This window comes from Lolium perenne, chromosome 3, assembly GCF_019359855.2.
Source record: "Lolium perenne isolate Kyuss_39 chromosome 3, Kyuss_2.0, whole genome shotgun sequence".
Taxonomy (NCBI): Eukaryota; Viridiplantae; Streptophyta; class Magnoliopsida; order Poales; family Poaceae; genus Lolium; species Lolium perenne.
This window is the reverse complement of record NC_067246.2, coordinates 211,289,660-211,312,672: the sequence shown is the minus strand read 5'-3', so window position 1 is coordinate 211,312,672 and position 23,013 is coordinate 211,289,660. Positions and strand designations below refer to the sequence as shown.

Genomic DNA, 23,013 nt, shown 5'->3' with positions numbered 1-23,013 from the left:
CGAAGGTATCCCATAGCCCATAGCTGAACATATTAACTACTTCCAAAATCAGTAAAATAGGATGGTTTATTTGTTTAACTTATCTTTAGGTAAACTAACTATATCATGAGGTTTTAGGGTCTTCCTCACTATGCTAGTTCCGTTGAGCAATTCGGAACGAAAGAAACATGTTTTCCGCGACATATCGTCCTCTCCGAGGTACCAAGCAAGTGAGTTGCATATTGTTGTGTGAGTAGACCTTCATGATTTTGTTTCGTGTTTTCCTTTGAAATTTATGGCTATATTTTAACTAAAAGGAATGATGCAAAACAGTTATCTCCATTCTATTTCACGATGTTTTCTATATGTTCTTTTTTGTTTTAGGTTGCCTGGAAATTGATATTTCTTCTTTCCAAAAAAGATTCATTGCTATTTCAGGTTAACTAAGTTTCACAACTTGAAATTAAAGTTGCGCATAGATTTCATGTCTACATGGTGGCTCGCACGGCATGCAACCGGAGTATGGCTAGGATGGTTAAGCCGCAGGCCGTGCCACCCGAACCGCCCCAACGCACACCAATTTGTGGCCATATGGTACAAACAAGCTCAGTAAACATTGTTGGCCATGCGAGGATCAATAACAAGGAAGGCACATCGAGCAATCCAATATCAGACCCTATTTTTGGTTTCTTGACACGATAAACAAAAACGTCGATACCGCTCCTTCCATTGTCGCTTACATTGGTGTTATTTTTCCTTAACCTAATCCAAACTCGAGTCGTTGAGATGAATATGGAGGATGTTGCTCGTGTGTGGCTTAAGTTACTATTGTTCTATTACAATCAACAACTAATAGGGGTATATGTCGAATACGAGATGAGCATATGTATACCACACACATTAATGTTGGATACGCGATTATGATACATGTTTGGCATTAATGGTATCGACTAGCGGAGGAACCTTAATCCTATCTTGAAACATGACTAACCCTAGAGAGGATGCTATGAAATTCCATATAGAAGAGAGGCATGGCTCCCTCTTCTCTGTAAATACCGTGTGTAGTTGTAGGTTTAGGTGTAGCTGTAGGGCTGAGTCTATGTTTGCATATATGGAGTTTGGCGGTATGCCGATCTCCTCGTATCCATCTCGGTCGCCCGCGAGCAGCGACATGCACTATAGGTGGAATGCCTTTTTGTGGCACACCAAATAACCATGCGCCACTAAAAAAATTCGGTGGCACACCCAGGCACGTGCGCCACTAAATAATGACATTTCTGTGGCGCACCAACTCTCCATGCGCCACAGAATTTGACATTCTTAGACGCACCAACTCTCCAAGCGCCATAGAAATCTGGTGGGGCCCACTGCCAATTGTTGGGTTGACCAATTCTGAGTATTTCTGTGGCGCATGGAGCTGGATGCGCCACAGAAATGTCGCCTTTCTGTGGCGCATGTGGCCAAATGCGCCACAAAAGTTTTCCCAACCGTCCACGCACACCCCCCTCCTGGATTGCCTCTTTAGTGTTCAAAAAATCACAAAAAATTATAAAAACTTCAAAAAAAAAATCCTTGGAACTGTACTTATATTGGTATACTTGTAGGGGAAATTAACAAATTTGAATTTCAACTTTTTTTGCAAACAAAGTGTAGAAAAAGGTAAAAGGGCTTTTCTGGTTGCATATGAAGTCGGAAAAATAGGCACAATATATCAAAATGGAAGCGTCGTAGGAGAGTGGGCTTAGGTTGCCTAGGATTGATTATTCTTTATCTCCGGCATCCTCTTGCTGATCCGGTGCGTTGCTTTCTCCGACAGCCTCTTGCTGTTCCGGGGCGACGTCGGCTCTGACAGCCTCATCCTGCACGGGTCCGGCTTCTTCCTGAGGAGGAGCGGTTCCAGCGGTATGTGCGAGGAAGTGCACGAAGTGGCACATTTGCTTCTCTAACACCTGGGAGACCCAGGCGGATCTGCATTGGTCTTCCACCGTTGTTTCCTGCTCAGGGGTGGATTGGGTGGGTTTTGAAATTTCCAGATCTAAGGCGGAATCTTCCTCAGGAAGTTCATGTGTCTCAAATCGGATCTTCGCGACTGCGTCTCTCTTAGCGGCGGTCGCGTCAGCGTTACTTACCAGTGCGTTCCCGTCGGAATCGACGGTCTCGCCGATGAAGATGTGTATCCCGCCAATCGGGATGATGGAGAGCTTGACGGGGTTTGTCTTAGCCGGAATCCAGCACTCATCCTCAGGGATGATCAGAAGGTTCCCAGCGTACATGACGCGCCCCACGGCGATGGTGTCGCCGATGCCTCCGAAGGTAGAACCCTCCCGGTTCCGGCCTCCAGACGCCGCAGCTCCCACAGTGGGCGCCAACTGTCGTTGCCTATTCGACGGTACCTCGGAGGAGGGATCCTCACGAGGGGGAGAAGAAGTAGGGGCCATAGGGCGGAGAGTCCTCGGGACGGTGGTACGCGATTTACCCAGCTTCGGAACACCTGCTCGGAGACCGGGCCTACTGCTGCTTGTCTGGAATTATATGGGCACTTTCGCGTTGTTACAATGAGTTGTGGTTGTGCCTCTAGGGCTCCCGGGATCCGGCTTATAAAGGCGCACGGATCTGGGGTTTACACGGAGAGTCCTAGCCGGAATACAAGTCACCTAACTACGGTACAATATCTTGCCGTGCACGTTAAGGATCCGCCTTCCCTTGTATGTCGTACCAGATCCGGCTACCCCTGATGGGCCAAGCCGGATCCGACTTCCAACGTCGGCCTGGTGGATCCGGCTCCTTGTTCCTGGGATGGAATTCATCCATCTTGATCTATAGCAACTGGGCCGCCCGATGGGCCTCATGCCACCATCACCGTCTATGGGCCACCCGGGCTTGACGGATCTAGGCACTGTCGATGGTACACCCATGAAGTATACCCACAACAGTCGGCCTCCTCCTCCTCCTCCATCCACCCACCACCTCTGGCCGGCTTCCTCGGCCGCCTCCTCCACCCACCCCACCCACCCACCTCCAGCGACCTCTGGCAAATTTCAAAAAAAATCCAACGAAATTCCGGCGGCCCCAAATCTAGATCTGGCCGCCATTTTTTGAAAAATTCAAAAAAGAAAATTGTGGCTTTCTGTGGCGCATGGATCCGTGCGCCACAGAATTCACATTTTTGTGGCGCGGATTCTGTGACGCACCCTCCGTGCGCCACATAATTCCAGAACAATGCGCCACCGATGAGACTTTTCCTGCTAGTGATAGGAGGTCCAACAAGCACCTCTGACTTTTCTCCATGGTGGAGGTTGAAGAATAGGTCTCGGTCCAGTGATGGATTTGTCAATAAGCTCGGCGGGGCTCCTTTTTCTCATATTCTTGCCCGATTCAGCTGTTCTGGTAGCGGAAAAAGGGCTAAAGGAGCGGGATTTTTCCAGTATGCCAGCTGGTCATCGACGCTTGTGTTAGTCCATCCGTGTTTTAAATTCATATGAAGAACATCGAGAGCTACTCTCAAGCGAGACTCCTCCGACGCGCGGCCTGAGTTGTATAACGGAGTATTCGAGTCTGCCTTGAGTTGCTCCAACTTTGATTTCCGTCTACCGGTAGCTCTGGCGCCAGTCGCCTGCCAGGCAAGAGAATTGATTAGAACCATTGATCGGTTTTCACGAAAAATTTCGGCACGACCTTGCTAGAAAATAGAACCTACAAGGAGCGCTAGAAATTTGCCAAAACGTAAACTTATCAAATCAACATTTGGACAAAACATTGGCAACTTATTTTCGTGTCATCACATCCTTTCGTCATAAACACAAACAATCCCATATATGTGCAACCAGATTCGTCAATTTCAAAGTTTCATATGCATAAACGATTTCATCCATAAATGCTTGATTAGTCATCTATTAGGTTGATATATAAGTAGACGAGATCGAAGATCACCGAGACGTCAAGTTGATGTTATTTACTAGATCTAGATCTAGATATTGGAGTGGTTCATGGGGACAGATCTAGATCAAGATAGAGATTGTGGTGCATGTAGGAGAGGTAGATTTGATAAAAATATATCAAATAGTATTGGTTAAATTGGCTAAAATAGGATGAGGGGAGGAGGAATGAGCTCGGAAGGGAGGAGGGTCTGGTTTGAGAGAGAAGTGGTGTTGTGTGGGATGGTGAGTGTGTGCCGGTTACATAGATTTACCGCCAGTGCGCCATGAAGCACGTGCGCCGGCTAAAAATAGCACCGACGTGCATGATTTCTGTTGCGCCGGCAGTAACCCCGCGCCTATAGCTGTTTTCCTAGTAGTGTATGCACTTGTGAAAACATTCAGGGAGAGAGTACCGCTTCAAGATAGTATCCACACCTCTATGGAAGAGAAAGTCTCCATGTTTCTTCATGTTGCGGGTCATAACCAAGGGTTTAGAATGACCCATATATAGCACATTAAGGATATCAATGGAGACTATTTCTTGCTACTTCAAGAATGCGTTGTTTACAGTTGGAGAGCTTAGAAGAGAAATGATCAATCCACCAATGGGTAGCACACCTTCCAACATCAAGAATAACTAAAGATGGTGTCCATATTACAGGGTGAGCAGTTGATACCTTCGATCCGGGTTATGGATTGTAGTATTGTAAGATTTTTATCTATAATACCTACGGTTAATCGAACCTTGGAAAACACTGCTAAATGGAAGGAAAGTTCTACAAGACATGCTACTTAGTTTACTTTCTTTGGTGTTGTATTCAATGGGTGGAAATAGGCCAGGGTCAAGGATTCTCCTGCAGCTATGCATACATATGGGATTAACATAAAAATGAAGCACAATATTGCGTAGAGGATAAAATAGTGATAAGGGTTGTGAGAAACACATCCGTACAAACCATTGTCCCTAAAACCAGGGGTAACAATAGCCTCTTGATCCAACTGTTGTACCCACAACCGTGAGTTACAACCGTTATTAAATAAAACATACCCAAGCATTAAGGTAGATGATATTGTTTTTTATCCCAAGGGAATCACTAAGCGAATACCGTTACTTCCCCTTTTGTCACTGGGGTTTCGAAGTAAAACACCATTCTCCACTTATCTCACATCTTCCTTTGATCGATCCAGAGTAGCTCGGGTACCTACAAGTCCTCAGATCGAGGCAAAGAGACAAAGATAAAAGATAACAAAGCTCATATTCAATCACTGCACAATACTCCCATATGATAAGATGCACATGAACGCTGCGCGGATTCACCTCAACCCGCTACCTATGAGGACTACTCACACATAATAACAAGATCAAAGATAGAAAACATTGTTGCAAATACTTAGATTGAAATCAAATATTCTTACAATGGTCTCCAATTCTCAAGGAGATCTCTATTACAAGGTGATGGCTATGGCTATGGAGGGGATTGGAGAGGAGATGGATGAACTACAGTGGTGGATCTTCTTCGATGAGTTGTAGATGGATCTGCTGGATGGCGGCTCTGTTTGGCGAGGAATTAATGGCTCTCCCTCTGGAATGGGCCCCTTCAAAAAATTTATAGGGTTTGACATGAGGGGTCCTCCGGCGCACCGTACGGGCGGGGCTTGCCTGTACCGATGCCCTCTATTGCTCCTGGAACCGACCTTTGGAGCCTAGTTCACTTTGTTGTAATTGTGACGATATTACATTCTGTAATTGCAGGTCCATTTGCCTTCAAAACGTGATTTTCTGCACATCACATTAAAAGAGAACGGATTGCACATCTTTGCAATAATTAGTCATTTGTATCATACTGAGAGACATATTCAGTCAATTAATTGACTTAGCAAAGGTTTTAAACGTGAGGAGAAATGGCGTATTTCACAGCCATCAACCTCCCCAAGCTTATCCTTGATTGTCCTCGAGCAAGAAAGCAAAATCATAAGGAACTCTGCGTTTGAACCAAAATAATGAGAAGGTAACTTCACTTACAAGTCGTAGCCTTATGAGTACAACACTTATTCCATTTGAAAGCTTAGTATAGTTAGAAAAGTGTCAAGAATATCATACGAGGTTCATTAACTAGAGACAATCACAATAAAGATTCTAAAATCATGGATAACAAGTTGTAAAAATAATCATCCTAATTCATCTAGTTAACTCTCATTATGCCAAGGAACACTAGGAAGTTTATTATCATCAAAGTTAAGTGCGATTATTCATGTCAAAAGTAGCATAAGCAGTGAAGTGTCTTATTGACACCCACATCAATAGATCAAGGCTATCAAAACACTACTATTCATTCACTGATTTTCAAGAAAATTTATCTAGTAGTAACAAGTTCATGCCAACAACTTATAGGTGACCCATTTTGGATTGCAATGACAGTATCCAATTAAAAGTCATTGATGACCTTTTGGCAATATTTTGCACAACTCTCAAGAGTACTAAAATGCTTTTTCCCACAAGTAGCTTGCTACTCATGTCTACAACTCAATAGCTAAAATTGGGGCGTTGAATCCGCAAATCATTAGTAAGCCAGCAGAATTGTTAGTATCCCAAGAGTGTGCACCATAATTTGTAGATAAGCTTTAAGCAATATCATACTTTGATTCACAACATTTCAGTTTTGGCATGCATCTCAATCACCACTAGATCGACTTCATTTCAATCAAACAACTCCTTTCAAGAGTGCTATCAAGTATATCACTAAATATATGGGGTTAAGTATCTTTAAAGTTAAACTGTTAAGACAATGGGTCATCACACAAGTTATAATTGTAGACTTTTTCTTTTTATGCTAGTTTGGCAATATTATTTAAAGGAAAGACTCGGTTAACTAAATGAAACTAGAGCAATAGATATCACAACTGATTAAACACACAGATAAAAAGCTCTAATCCAATTGTTTCGAATCACTCACACTAGCATGATATCTTGACAAACTACTAACTAGCATAAAAAATTCAAATTTAAAAAGTGGGAGATGTAAGACAAACCTCTTATAAGTGACTTCACACTTCTATTCCTTAGGATGTGTTCTTCAAAACTCTTAGTAGATCACTCTCATTAATAATATCAAAGCAAAGAGGAAAACGACAATCCACTTTTTCACGAATAAGGATAAAAGGAAAAATATTTTTGTATTTTTTTAATATGGGGTTTAGAGGGAAAAAGAAAAGGATTGGCGACAAAGTAAGGAACTAAAAACAAACAAAAAGGAAAAACAAACTAAACGAAAGCAAAATCAAAAGCGAAGTGTCGGAACAAACCAACACGAGTGTTTTAAAGCTCTCGAAGAGCTGAAGTACAAACTTATTTAACACAAATAAAAATGCTTGAGGAATATCTCCAAGCTTAGGCTTTTGCAAGCCCTCTTTATGCTCATCGTGCCGGTGGAGGATAGTTTCGAAAGTTCCATTGGCTACTCCAATGGGTGAACTGGGACGAGAGGTCCGCGGTGGTGTCTTGAAGGTTGATGGCGAGGTTGCTCATGCTCTCAATGCTTCCTTCGAGTGTGTGCATGTCCTCATAGGTGGTGAAGTCGTTCTGCGACGGCTGCTCCTGTTCGGGCCCTTGATGCTCTTCTTCTACTTCTTCTTCTCCCTTGGGTTCATTTTGTGGTTGTGGTAGACTTGCCTCAACCTTTGCATCATAAGGAAAATACCCATCCTTGATAGAGAATATAACATTAGGCAAAGGGGCAGCAATCAAGTAATCATCTCCTGGTATGTTGAAGTAATCAGCTCCCGGTGCTGGATCTCCATGAGATCATCCATGAGGTAAAGGCCAGTCACCCTAAATGGGTATTCATTAAGATAGACTTCCAAAAGGCGTGTGATCGCTTGGACTAGCATTTCATTTGACCGTTGCTTCAACGACGAGAATTTGATGATCGATTGATCACTTGGATCATGGAGTTTTTCATGAGTGATATCTTGGCGATCAACATTAATGGGGAGGTGGGATCCTATTTAAGTCCTTCGTGCGGAGTGAGGAAGGGGGACTCCATCTCACCCCTTCTCTTTTAACTCTACAATGGATGGCCAGGCGAAGAACTTAGAGAAAACAAAGATCAGTACTAGCCACATTTCTGGTGTGGTAGGCATCTTATCCTAGTGGGAGGGGTAACCCACCTCCAGTATGCCGATGACAGTTTGATCATGTGGGGGGGGGGGGGGGGTGGGGTGGAACTAGATATTATCAATCTTAAGTTGCTTGTGCTCTGCTTTGAGGACATGTAAGGCCTCCTGATCAACTTCGATAACTGGGTATGCCGGTCTGGGATACTAGGATCCTTATCAAGGACCTATACCTGTTTGTAGGGCAAGTTAGGTCGAAGGCCGAGCCCTGGCGTGCAGGTTCACCTATAAAGGCAGCAATGCCCACCGACGTTGAGGGACATGAAAATGGAGAGATCGAGCTAGATATGGTATGCGCTGCGCGGTGTAGAGGCCGGCAGGTCTCCTAGAATAGCGGGCACTCGTTCTCGATCCATGTGCACGCTCTATCCAGTAGGCACCACCACCCTCATGGTGTAGTAGCATGCGGTTTCACTTATGTGAGCTTTTTTGTAACTGACTGTCTGAATCTAATAAACTATTAACTAGTATAATGTCACACTAACAAACAGAGCCCAACGGCCAACACTCGTGTTGTCCGCGCGTTGTGCGCGCTGACGCATCAGTTCCCCTAATTTTGTCAACTGATGGGTCGCGGTGGATGGATCGTTTCGTTTAGGGCGCTGGAGCGCGCGGCCAGTACGTGTGTCCACGCGAAACGTTTTGAACGCGCGAGGACTAGGTTGGCTCGTAAAAATACCCTGACAGACCGGACCGCGACCTAAATTTTATCCGCGAACCAATCAAAACAAACATAATTCTGGATGGATAGTCGGTTGTAAAGATGCCGTAAAGGTCGAGCTGAAGACGACGGTGAATTCGCCGTCGGATGGACATGAGCACGGAGAGATCGAGCTGGATACGGTCTGGGTTGCGCGGTGCAGAGGCCGGCCGGTCTCCCAAAACGGCGAGCACTCGTTCTCGATCCATGCGCGCGCTCCATCACCAGCAGGCAGCACGACCTGATAGCGTAGCGGCACTGTAGATGCATAGAGGACATACGTTACGTGTAGGCAGTCCTCCCCCGTGCGTGCAGCAGGAAGAAAGCATGGCCCCATTCCATGGCCTTCCTAGCAGAAACAGCAGAGAGCCTACCCCTACCTCGCACAGGACTGGACTGTCCTTCCGTCCGGACGCCGGCAGACCAAGCGGACGCCTTCTTCCCTCCTCTCTCCTCCTTCTCCACCATAGGATCGACGGATGGAACAAGGTCTGCCATGGTCGTCAACACAACGCAGCAGAGCCGATGTGGATCGACGTGCTCGTGGGGACAAAACGTAGGATCTGCCGACGCGACTTGACATACCCCCTCTCTCCATCTCTAGCCTGCCTGCTTGGACACATTGCTCCCTCCCCTGGGCAGCTTTTCCATTCAATCACTTGGGCCATCCTCCTCTCTCAGCTGTCCAGCGACCATTGCCCATTGGCTGGATCGATGGACGCACGTCGTGTCAGTCCCAGTCTCCCTCCCCTTCCGTTGCCTTCTTTTTGGACCATCGGTGGGAGAAATGCCGCCCAGGCATTTGACCGCTGTCAGCAAGTCTTCATTAATTGGTTCAGCTGCATGTGCGACATTTTTTCTTCTTCCAGAGCAGATTCATGCAAGTCATATCATTGTGCTCAAAACTCATAAAATATAGAGAGTGGCTGTTTTTTAATCTATGAAAATTCCATTTTAGACATGTCAAAAAAATCGAAAAAATTTCATGATATAGAAAATATTGTAATTTACAAATGTGCAAATTTTCAGATGAAATATGTTGTATTTTGGACTCAATAAAATCAACTTTATCGTTGGTGAATAGAAATGAACAATACACTATAATCTAGATTTTGTCATTTTGTGAGATTTTGTCCTTTTTACTGAACGAAAAATACAGCGTATTTTAATTTGAAAATTTACGCATTGATAGATTCCACATTCTCTATGTCTATGTATTTCTTTTACAAAAATTCTAGAATTATAAAATCAATAGTTTTAAAGTTTTTGAGAAAAAAAAGAGACCATGCTATATGTAGCCCGGACAACAAAAGAGGTTTTCGCACATATCATTTCAGAACTAACGCACTCAAGTCACGCCGTTACAAAACTAAGGGCATCTTCAACTGCTAGACCCATTCCAGATATCAAAAGTATTTATTTTGGTTTGTTTGGCTCGTACCGCGGACACAAGATTAATTATCTCGCCACCCTTGCTCGTTGGATAGGGAGCAGCGAGTTGGCTCATATGAATAGAAAACAATAATGTTAGAACCAATTGATTTAAATAGTGTACATCTAAATAAGCAACATAGTCCACAGTCAATGTAGTCCATCAAATAAACAAAAGAGTTCACAATAAAACCAATAAAATGATATGAGATGACTACTCGTTTCCTGTCAATGCCCACTGGTGCTCAACAAAATCCTCCCGAAGTCGATCGTGAGTTGGCGGTCACGGATCTCATGATGCATACGGAGAAACTCCTCAAACATTAATGCCCCATTGCAACCTTTGGTCATGGAAGATATCACCACACTCATCATCAACGATCATGTTGTGCATGATCACACAAGCGGCCATCACCTTCGACATGTTATCAATGCTTCATATTCTAGCAGGGTGCCGAAGAATAGCCCACTGGGATTGGAGCATACCAAATTTCAAATCCATATCTTTCCTACGAGTCTCTTGCTGTTACGCAAACATCATCTTTTTTCTCTTCTTCGGAAGCACAGATTGTCTACACAAGTGTGGACCAGTCAGGATATATGCCATCGGCTAGATAATTGTCCTTGTTTGCTTGCATGATCATTGATCTCATAGTGAACAACTGGAGCATTGCCTTCTGCAAGCATAAAGAATAGTTGAGAGCACGTTGGTGTCATTGCGGGAACCTGCCATGCAGAAAAAAGAGTGCCAAATCCATAAATGTGATGCAACAACCTCAAGAATGACAGTGCATCCCTCAGCATGGCCACTATGTTGCCGCTACAATATGAAACGACAGTTCTTCCACAACTAATGCATGCAATCTATGCCTACAATCATCCCCGGAAATCCCTTGCCCCGTTGATCGACAACAACCGGACAGTGCCATCAACAATTGGTTCTCTCAAGTGAACCTCATCAAACACTACCATCACAGCTTTGCAGATCTTGCACATCGAGTCAATGCATGTGCTCTCGTTCATTCGCAAGTACTCACCAACAAGAACACTAGAAACTCCATATGCAAGCATGCCAATAGTTGCGGAATATTTCTAGTAAGAGGTGAAGCCAAGCTTACTAACAGCATTGGGCTTGCATCTAAAGTAAGAGTTGTAGTCTCTCACGCCTTCCAGAATAGTCAAAAACAACTTTCTTGACATCCGAAAACGACGCCGAAATTTGTTAAGGTCTATCTACATACAATATGAGACAACAATCATATATGTGTCACTAGCCAATATCCATGGTGCAAATGGACAAACAGATCCAGGTTTGTACGTCAAGGTCGGACCGCGTAACCGGTGGTAGGTTATGAGGCGACGATGGGCGATTTGGAACATGTTCCGATGCCGACAAGTGTGTGCAATGACGCCTGGAGAAGGTATAGCCTCAGGTGATCACCGTCTCAAACGAACTGTACCGGTAACGGCGACAACTAGGCTAGGCGGCGTCACGTTAGGGTCATGGTGCAAAGGGCGGGACATAACGGACGAGCCCCGAGAGTACGCATGCGGACACGGCCGATGTCCTCTGCCCAAAGATGCCTCAGTCCGTTTGCGTTGAACCGTTGGGCTAGGGTTTTCGTATCCTGTTGCACGTGCTAACAAAACGGACATCTGTGGTCCGTTTAGGTCAGTCTAGCACACTCAAATCTCGGTGTTGGTGCAGCGGAGGTATATTGGTTTTGACAAGTTTGATGTGATTCTCGTGCGACACAAGACAATGCTCCTTCAACTTAGATCAAGCTGTTTATATCCGTTTGGTTATTTTGGAGTCTTCTGTTGTTTTTATTTTTTTGCTTTTTCTGTAATGTGTATGTAACGTACTTATCTGTTGATGGCTTTTTAATTTAAAATCGGACTCATATGGAACCTTCCATCTAAAAAGAACTAACACATTCTGCAACGAAAGCCAATGAATGAAACAAGGCACACGCATACCGACATACGCAAGTACAGGCCGTGTTTGTACAAACGGACACGCCCGTAGAAGCGCAGTGAGAGATTGAAACCAGAGACACCTGCACACACACACACACTTGCTGCACTAGCTAGCACAAACCTCTCTACGATGCCATACACAGATTTTCCTGACCTACGCTAGAGGTGCTGGCTACAGATTTTCCTGACCTCTCCCTTCTTGCCCTTCTTGACCCTGATGGAGCCTATCCGGTCCATGCTGGCGACAAAGGCCTTGAAGAAGCGGGCCTTGTCAGCACCCAGCTCCAGCACGAGCGGCCTGGTCCGCGCGTCGAGGAAGAGCGCCTGGTCGGAGCCGAGGAGGCCCAGCCTGGCCTGCAGGTTGCCGTAGTAGGCGTGGTCGAACTGGAACGGGGTGCTCACGTCGAAGGGCACCACCGCCCTGGCGCTGCCGCCGGTGCTCGGGCACGCCATGCGCAGCGCCTTCACCAGCCGCGCGTCCATGAACGGGTCCGCCTGCCGCGTGCCCCGGAAGTCGTAGAGCCGGCCCAGGAAGTGCGCGCAGTGCGCGAAGCCGATCGTGTGCGCGCCCGACAGCGCCACCAGGTCGCCGGCGCCCAGGCCCTTGCCGGCGAACACGCGGAGGAGCTCGTCCACAGTGGAGTTGGCGCGGGGCAGGCTGCCGCGCACCTTGCCCGCCAGCGACACCTTGCTGTCTTTCCTCCCCTTCTTCACCTCGTAGTGTGGCCCACCTGCCTGCACAAAAATCAGCATGTTCAGTAATTTCGTTGCTAGGGTTATGTTCATCGAGGCTAAAATTCCTTTCGTTTGCATCTTTACATAGACAAAAAAATTACACAACCAGTAGAGGAGCAAAACGCGATCTTCTTGAGCTTGTGGGCTTTTAGTCCATCATGTTGTGTGGAATTTTGGTGTGGAACATAAATGGGCTTTTCTTAGCTTAAAAGTCACACCCGGCCTAGTGGTTGTGGGCCTGTTGAAGTGTTGCTAGCACTGCTTATTCTGCCCTAGTTTCTCTGAAATGGAAAAAAAAAATCTGGCATATTGACACTCTAATTGATTATATTGGGAAAATTGTGTAGCTTTAAGCCAGGGTCAGACGAGATGAACACAACGACTCTTCCTTGGTCTGATCTTCTCTTGTCTTCAAATTTACATAGGCTGGTCATGCCAACATATGATTGTTGCACGAGGGCCTGTATGTTACTCTCAAGAAAGATATGAGCTGAAGCGTGCGCTGTATGATTTGTTGCGTTCTTTGTGAGCTGTTATTTTGCGGCCTACCTACGCAAGAAGCCAAGAGCGGTCCAGAAAGATGTCCAGTGACATGCCAAAGAACTGGTGCCGTGCTACGCAACAATGCATGCAAGAGCTATCGCTTGACTTCTGAATTATCATAGAGGAGGAAAGGAAGAAGCATGCATGGAGGGGAAGAAGAGGACACTTGACTTGCTCAGAGCCCCAGATACACATAGAAAAACATCCATGTGCACCTAAATTTCTAGCATCAAATCTGCTTGTTTCGAGACGATTTCGATCCTACAGGTCGTCTGTGGTGTCCCGTGACCGTAAGATCCAAGAGACTGGCGAATCTCCAAGGCAGCTAGCGGCTTTGTCAGGCCCATCACCGGAACAATCTGGCCGATGATTTTTGTTTGCGATTGGTACGGTGTCAGTGGGTTGTATTTCTTCTTTTTCTCGGAGGCGAACGACTAAAAAATCACATGTAGTCCTTTCATAAAAGAATCACGTACGTACAGCCATAAGCCTCACAGCCCTCACTACAACGGCTAGCTAGGAGCAGCAGTACTAGTAGATCACCGACCTCACCGCGGTACATAACAAAAAGCAGAAGGCGCCTAATACTGGCCCGTACGTACCTAGAAGAGTAATCTCACCGCATTTAGCTAAGCTAGGCTATGCGCCCTGCTCCTAACGACGTTCGCCCGCCTCACATGCCGGCCACCGGCACGGGCACGGCGGCCCGGCGTGCCTTTATCCCCATGCAAAGGGTAAACATTTTTTACATCCCGGCCGCGCGCCTGCTGTGCTCTGGTCCTTGCACGCATACCAGCTTCGGCGGTTGGGAACGGGAACTTACGATCTGCCCCGTACTCGCATTGCCTTTTCCTATTTCTGCTCGGCGGAAATGCGTGCTACTGTAGTCGAACAGTTCGTGACCTTTTCCGAGAAAGAAGATATAATTGGCGGGAGGGGTTAGCGTACTCACCAGCTGCACGAAGTCACGGGCGGCGAGGGCGAGGACGTCGGCGCAGGTGACGACGCCGGGGCACTTTCTCTCCACGGCGGCCTTGGCCATCTCCACCGTGTCGAACCCGTACTGCGGCAGGTTCCTGTTCTCTTCCATGTCCCGCTCCACCGCCGCCGGCCGTGCCGCCGCCGCGGCGCCCGCCTTGGCCGTCGGCGCGATCAATATGGACGCGTCGCAGCCCTGCTCGGTACAGTAATTAATTATAGAGAACGAACGTGCTAAATTAACACGCCACGTACTACAGAAGGAACTTCGACTGTTCATTAAAAAAAGTGACGGAAACTTTGGGTGCAATGCAAATGCAACTAGACAATAATGTGGCGATCGAGTTGGATGACATGTGTGCGAGGGAACTGTGCAATGTGCCTATCTGTGTAATGTAACGCGTCCTCCCTCTGCTTACGCACTTCGACGAAGCAGTCGTGGTAGAAGAGGCGGAGCACGGCGGGGCCGGCGGCAGGGTGGTCGCGGAGCCGTGCGGCGGTGACGTTGCCGACGATCTGCTCCACCGCGGGGCACGACCTGGCGTAGAAGTCCAGCGACAGACCGTGCCGCTCCGGCGCGCGCCTGCTGCCGGCACCCGCCGCGATCCTGGCGGGAGGCAGCGGCAGCGGCGCCTCTCGAGCGCGGCAGGCGCCGCCGAGGGACACGACGAGGAGCAGGACAAGGCGGCGGAAGCGGACGACGCCTCTGGAGGAAACCATTGTCGCGGCGGGCGAAGGAGGTAGAGGGCGGCCGGAAACGGCAAGCTTGGCTTATCTCCTAGACTGTAGCGGTGGCAGCGTGAGCGAGACAAGTGAGGGCGAAAGGAGGGAGTTGTTTGTAGGTATGTGGACAGACAGACGGTAGAGGCCGATCGAGCGGCATGTGTAGGCTATGTTGGACGAACGCGAGCGGCACTGCTCCCCCGTGAACCCGTGAAGAGAGTGGAGCTAGAGTGCCAGCGTATTTTTAATGGCTATGCGCAGGTACACTTCAGATTATGCGTCTGCCTCTGTGCATTGGGATTATGGGTCTGTGAAACATGTTTTGTGCATCTGTTAGTAGTAAGGCGTCTCCAGTCGATCCGAGTAAAAGGATCAAAAGTATTTATTTTTGTCCGGTTTATCGGAGTAAAATCTCATCCCAGAGACCTGACGCTAACAGACCGGCGTGTTCGCGCGGACAGTAATGGAGTCCGCGTCGGAAAAGTCCCAGTTGATCCTGTGTGCACCTGAATCTAGGTGGGAAATGCATTTTCTAAATGTTAAAATTTTTGAAATAAAAATAACGGGGTACGTATGCATGTTCCGTGTGTGCGTAGAAAGTTTTCGCGGAGAAACCAGTTTTTTATTTCAGAATCTAAAAAAGACAAAATACGTCACATATATACTGTTATATAGCCCTGCAAAATTTCACTTTTTTGCCGAGTTAAAATAAAAGGTTTTTTCGTCATGAAACTTATGTCCAGGGCACATGTTTGAGATCACCTTGGAATTCATTTTGTGTTTCGATTTTTAAAACATGTTTTTACATCACAAACGCACTTTTGAAAAGTGGGCTCACATGCACCTAGGTTCTGAAAAGGCAGTCTCAGTCCGCGTCCCACAGTTAACAGTATAATAGAACGAGTTAGGAGCCCTCACAGCGCTTTGAAAACCTGTACCGTCCGATCATCACATCTATTGATCTACTCCATATACATCAACTTAGTAAATCTGAATCGTCGTTGAGCCTGTTTTTGCTTCCTTCCATCGCGTTAGACGGGCCAGCGTTCCTTACCGGGCTGCTACTCCAGAAATCGAATTCCGTAGCTCCTGGTTATTTGGGCCTCGCTGCAACCTGATACGTCTCCAACGTATCGATAATTTCTTATGTTCCATACTTGTTTTATGACAATACCTACATGTTTTATACATACTTTATGTCATATTTATGCATTTTCCGGCACTAACCTATTAACAAGATGCCGAAGAGCCGATTCTTTGTTTTCTGCTGTTTTTGGTTTCAGAAATCCTAGTAAGGAAATATTCTCGGAATTGGACGAAATCAACGCACATGATCTTATTTTTCCACGAAGCTTCCAGAAGTCCGAAAGGGAAACGAAGTGGGGCGACGAGGCGCCCACACAACAGGGCGGCACGGCCAGGGCTTGGGCCGCGCGGCCCTAGCGTGTGGGGCCCTCGTGGTGCCCCCTGACCTACCCTTCCGCCTACTTAAGCCTTTGTCGATAATAACTCCAGTACCGAGAGCCACGATACGGAAAACCTTCCAGAGACGCCACCTGAAAGGATACGGATGTCGCCTAGAGGGGGGGTGAATAGGCGGTTTAAAACTTTTACGAGATGGGCTTAACAAATGCGGAATAAAACTAGCGTTTACTTTGTCAAGCCCAAAGCCTATATACTATGGTTCACCTATGTGCACCAACAACTTATTCTAAGCAAAGGTTCACCTAAGCGCACCAACAACTTATGCTAAGCAATACAAGCAAGCATATGATAGCAAGATATATATAACTTCAAGCACGATGGCTATCACAAGGTAAAGTGCATAAGTAAAGAGCTCGGGTATAGAGATAACCGAGGCACGCGGGAGACGAAGATTTATCCCGAAGTTCACACTCTTGCGAGTGCTAATCTCCGTTGGAGAGGTGCGGTGGCTTAGTGCTCCCGAACGCCACAAGAGGCTCACCTTGAGGTGTGGTTGCTCGATGCACACCAACGCCACAAAGGCCTCACCCCAAGATGCGGTACTCACACCACACACCGAACGCCACGAAGGCGCCTCACCTAAATCTCCGGTGACCCTCGCCACAAAGGCCTAGGTCACGGTTCCACTAAGGGATTTCCTTCGAGGCGGAAACCGGGCCTTACACAAAGATTGGGGCACACATCCACAACTTAATTGGAGGCTCCCAACAAACCGCCACAAAGGCCTAGAATCCGTCTAGGGTTCCAAGAACCCAAGAGTAACAACCTTCTTGCTTTCACCACCACGAATCACCGTGGAGAACTCAAACCGATGCACCAAATGCAATGGCAAGAACACCACAAAGATGCTCAAGTCCTTCTCTCTCAAATTCCAACAAAGCTACAAAAGTTATTGGGGGAATAAGAGAGGAAGAACAAAGGAATTCACAAAGAACACCAAGATCAAGATCTAGAGAGTTCCACTCACAAAGAGATGGATTTGATTGGTAGAAATGTAGATCTAGATCTCCTCTCTCTTTTCCCTCAAATGGGGGCAAGAATCATGGAGGGATTGAGAGATAGAGCAAGCTTCTCTAGTTCAACAATGGAGGAGAGAGAGAGTGTGTGAAGCTTCAGCCCAAGGAGGAAGAAGGGGGGTATTTATACCCCCCAAGAAAATCGAGCCGTTGGGCAAAAAACAGGGCCGGATAATCCGGCCTAAGTAAGGGCCGGATTATCCGGGGGGCGGATTATCCGGCCTCAGGGACAAAACCTGGTCAAAATCCGGCCAAAAATCCGGCCCCTGTCCAGAGCTGCTTTTCTTCTGGTCCTTAGCCGATTTCGGGGGGGCCGGATATTTCCGAAATATCCGGCCCGGATAATCCGCCCCGGATATTTCTGAAAAATCCGGCCTGACAAAACTGCAGAAACACCAACACTAAAACGGGCATAACTTTAGCATCCGGACTCCGATTTTGATGATATCGGGCTTGTTTTGAAGCTAGGAACAAGCTCTACAAGATCATGCAGGAAACCATCATAGTCCAACAAGGGAGGATAGAAACAAATGATGAAAGGTTTGACCTATCTAAAAAAGACATACCGGTTAAACCTCCAATGTCGAAAATGCAACAAGTTGCCTGTGCAAACACCATTCTTGATGAACTAGAGCTTGTCATGAGAATAAGCACAAGCTCTAAATCATCACCTGGATAAGATCCAAATAACAACCAAGAAAGATGATGAATCAAACTCGAAAATGCAACAAGTGATCTATGCGAAATCCGTTTTCGATGAACTAGAGCTTGTCATGAGAATAGGCACAAGCTCTAAAACATCACATGGATAAGGTCCAAATAACAACCAAGAAAGATGATGCAATGATGCAAAGGTTTGAGCTATCTCCGAACGATACGATCGAGTTACTCACTCGAGAGCCCTCTTGATAGTACGGCAACTAAACTATAAACCGGTCTCCAACTACACTATGAGACCGGTGAGAAAGAAACCCTATCAAGAGCAAACCTTATACTTGCGCATTCCACTTGAGCTTGATGACGACGATCTTGACCTCAACAAGATGGAACGCCTTTCTTGCTTGTGCTTGCTTGACGAAGTCTTGTAGATTGCTCCCCCATAAACCACCATGGGAGAGCTTCTTCTTCGGCGCATCTTCACTTAACCATGACCACCATGTGGATTGCTCCCCCATAATCCACCATGGGAGAGCTTCTTCTTCGGCGCATCTTCACATATCCATGATCATCATATGGATGGCAAGACTCAAGCAAAGGATCTCTTCGAGATGGCTTATCTTGAACTTGCACTTCATTCTTCATCATGTTGATGTCTTGAAGTAACTTGAGGGCTCACTTCATCTTCATCTTCAAGACATACTTGACACTTGATATCCTTCATCAAATTCTTCTTCTTGCAACCTTGAAGCCAACTCCTACAAATATAACTCAATGCAAACATTAGTCCATAGGGATTGTCATTAATTACCAAAACCACACATGGGGGCTCCATGCACTTTCAATCTCCCCCATTTTGGTAATTGATGACAATCTCTTTGAGAGGGTTTATATAAGGAATTGAAGTAACAAATAAGTTGAATATATAGAGCAAACTCCCCCATAATATATGCATGTGTGAATGATCTTGACTTTCATTGCATATATTGGCATTCAAAGCCTAGTGGAGTTTCCTCTAAATATTCAACTATGCAAAGCACAAGATGCAATGCAATAAAGGCACATGCTTAAGCACAAAGCAAAGACATAACCAAATTCCCTTAAACCCTCCAAACTTCTCCCCCATTGGCACCAATTGCCGAAATGGGTGAAAAATTTAGAAGGCCAATATAGTGAGAGTTCCTCCATAGCGTGTGCATTTATCATAATTTGAGTGGAATCAAATGCAGATATCCAATGACGAATATTCGGAAGGAATCACACTATAGATAGGGTCAAAGATTGCAAAAAGATAACAAAGTCAAGAAGCTTCAACAAATGAAGCAAGCAACCAAATGAACCACAAAGAAGATACCAAAAGAAATATAGATATTATGATAAGATCAAGAAGATTGCTCTAAATAATATGAGGAAGCTCCCCAAGGTTTGTGCACAAAACTAGACAATTTGCATTGGAGTATAAAGTGCACAAACATGGAATCATCACTCCCATAATATCATTCAAAAACAAAATATACCAAGTGAATCAAACTCTAATGATCACCAAAAGATAGTGCTCTAAATCAAATGAGGAAGCTCCCCAAGGTACATGCATAAATTAAAATGTTGTATTTTAATACAATATGCATAACATGGAATCCTCACTCCCTCATTACCATTTAAAACAAAAACATTTGCAATAGATCATAGATAGAAAAATAAGCTTAACACTTGCAACAAACAAATAGTTGAGCAACAAGTAAGAGGCACCATAATAAAAGGCTCAACCAAGAGGATATGTGAAAGGCATGATAAAGCATATTATAAGACTATTACAAGGATGAGCAAAAAGCATCATCATAGTCTTCAATGAATTATATTGCTTAGCATGACCAATCAACACGCAATAAATAAATAAGATATCAAATGGAGATGTATCATCTCTTATGTGTATAAGTTTCTCTAAGTGGACAAAATCACTAAGATATTTATCCACAAAGAAACATGCACACACAAAATAGACACACAAGACATATAGCATGATATCCAAGACGAAGTCATGCAATATACCAATAAGAATTTTTGCTTAATAGCATGGCCAAAGGCTCAATTTTATCTTATTGTACATTCATGAACTTCAACCACAAACAACTAAAATACATCACAAATATCAACAAGGGATAGAAGATAGTTGGGATGCATTAGATAAAGGCAACAAGTATCACAAACGAGGATACCAAAGGAAGTAACTAAATTTGCACTTTCATCTATATTGCACATGTGAGATCCTTGAGGAATTGATATGCAATAAAATTGCTAGATATATATAGGCATAGTTGGGATGGATGAATCATGAGCATGATTTAATATGCTTCCCAACAAATGCACTCATCTCAAATTACTCACATTCACAATAAAGAGGTTTCATTAAGACTTTTGCAAAAAGCACAATATTTGCAAATCAAGAGATTCATGCCAAGATGCAACCATAAGGTTGGATACAAGAAAAGTATGCATGAGAAGATACTTGTTACCAAGATAGCATTGGTGTGGATGTAGTAGATATGTATTCGTTGACCATCCTAGCTTGCCTCAAGTTACCATTGAGTCACCACTTCTTTCCAAGAGTGAGACAAGCAACCAATGCATATCCATTGTACCTAACACAAAAGGAAAGTACAAAATGGTCCCCAAACTAATTGGGTCCGAAGTAGTTAGACACACTACAAAATATAGGACAAACTCCACAATTCTATGTGCATATAGATATGAAATTGAATTTCATGCACATCTTAGCCAAATTAGGATTTTATGGAGTTTACCCTATATATTGGATCAAAGAAAGTAACACATGCCATAAGATATACATATATTAAATATGCATGCACAATACTTTCAAGAACCAAAGGAAGATACAATTTGGACAAAACACCAAATAAATCAAGAGACAATGGTTGCCCAAATTATATCAAAGAATCAAATCAACACAAGATTGACTCCAAAGACTTATCTCATTATAAGAAGCTAATTAAGCCTAAGCACAAAGGAATGAGATAACCAACTCCCAAGAGAGCAAGGTTCCAACAAATAAACCAAACCCTCGACACTTTTTATGATGGCACAAAGTACCAAAAAGAAAATTTATGTCTCCCAAAACCAAATTTTTGATAATGATCAAGAGAAGTTTAAGCATTATAACAAATATAGGAGAGCTCCCCCAAGATTAGTGCATTATCTAGGATTTAGAATATGGATACAAAATGCACAAAACTAGGATCATCACGCTACCTATATCTACTAAAAATGCTAAGAAAGTTTGAAAAGACAAATTAGATCCATGAGATGCAAGGAAGACACATGGGAGTCAAAGCACAACAAATTCATGGCAATAAATAAGGCAATTTAAACACAAGAGCCAATGTAGATATGATCAATAAATATCTACCTCATAATTGATTAAGTATACATAAGATCATATTTACAACGAACAAAGCATATGGTAAAAGATAAGAGTTTTCCATCATGCAAATATAGTTTCTTGAAAGCTTCATTTAGTCATACCAACATGCAAGCCAATTAATAGTATTCATACCAACATGCAAAGCAATTAATAGTATTCATACCAACATGCAAAGCAATTAATAGTATGACTTGAAGCACATGGTTTTCCAAAAATGTATTGAGGGACACGTTGTGAAAAACCATGCCAAGAAAAACTTTCACAAATAAGATCCACATAGATATTAGCAATGAAGCCATTTAAGCAAATTGGAGCTTGTTTGAGCAAACATGCCACATAGGAGAGAGATAATTTACGGTATCAATTCTATGTGACACAACCTCAAATGTTCACATTTTCTAGGCTTGTAATATGCACAAAGCTTATTACTCCCCCATAATGTGATAAGGAATTTATTTTCACAAGAGGCAAATAAGATCCAACTAGAGATATTAATGGACATTAGAATTTAAATTTCTCATGAATATGACATACCACATAGAGACTAGATAATCTTGCAATATCAATTCTAAGTGATATTCCTCATGTACACACATTGTTAGGATCATGAAATTCCCAAAGGAATATCACTCCCCCAAAATGGGATAGTCCATTAATCGCTCATAAGAGCCATATAAGATACAACAAGATGCAAAGAGGCTCCAACACAAACACAAATACATGGTGTGCAACCCATCATGCATAGACTTGATTTCTCAAGCAAAACAATTAGGAAGCACAACATATACAAACACATGTTAGGAACAAGAACTAACACATGCAAAGGGGCGAGTAACTTTCAATAAAAATGAGTTGAGAACATGTTACCGCAAGGAGGAACATTGGATATATGATAGTAGCAAGATAATCAAAAGACTTGGCTTGATATAATATAAATGATGAAGATCCCTTAATTCTTCATGATGTAGCCAAGTCTCCAATGCCCTCCAACAAGCACCTATTGATCAAGTTTTGGATTGTTGGTCCCCAACTAAGTTGGGTCCTAAGAGGTTAGTCACAATAGTCTTGGCAACCCAAATGGTTCTTTTCTTGACACCAGTTTGAGCACCAACATATTTGGCAAACACATTGCCACCCTCATCCTTACGAAGAGAATAAACATCATCAATGGAGATAGAGTTGGATGAGGTACCAATAGTGCAAGAAGAGGATATGTGGCCCTTCTCACGGCATATGTAGCAAGTTCTTTTCTTCTCC

General features: G+C 44.6%; 1 protein-coding gene across 1 annotated transcript; it reads right to left on the bottom strand.

The window, feature by feature from the left end:
• Positions 1-12,120: 12,120 nt before the first annotated feature.
• Positions 12,121-15,359, bottom strand: LOC127343244 (peroxidase 19). Its single transcript, XM_051369368.2, has 3 exons — positions 14,860-15,359; positions 14,411-14,632; positions 12,121-12,915 (listed from the first exon to the last, which is right to left on the bottom strand). The coding sequence occupies exons 1-3, from the start codon at positions 15,154-15,156 to the stop codon at positions 12,340-12,342; spliced, it is 1,095 nt and encodes a 364-aa protein (XP_051225328.1). The 5' UTR covers positions 15,157-15,359; the 3' UTR covers positions 12,121-12,339.
• Positions 15,360-23,013: the final 7,654 nt, after the last annotated feature.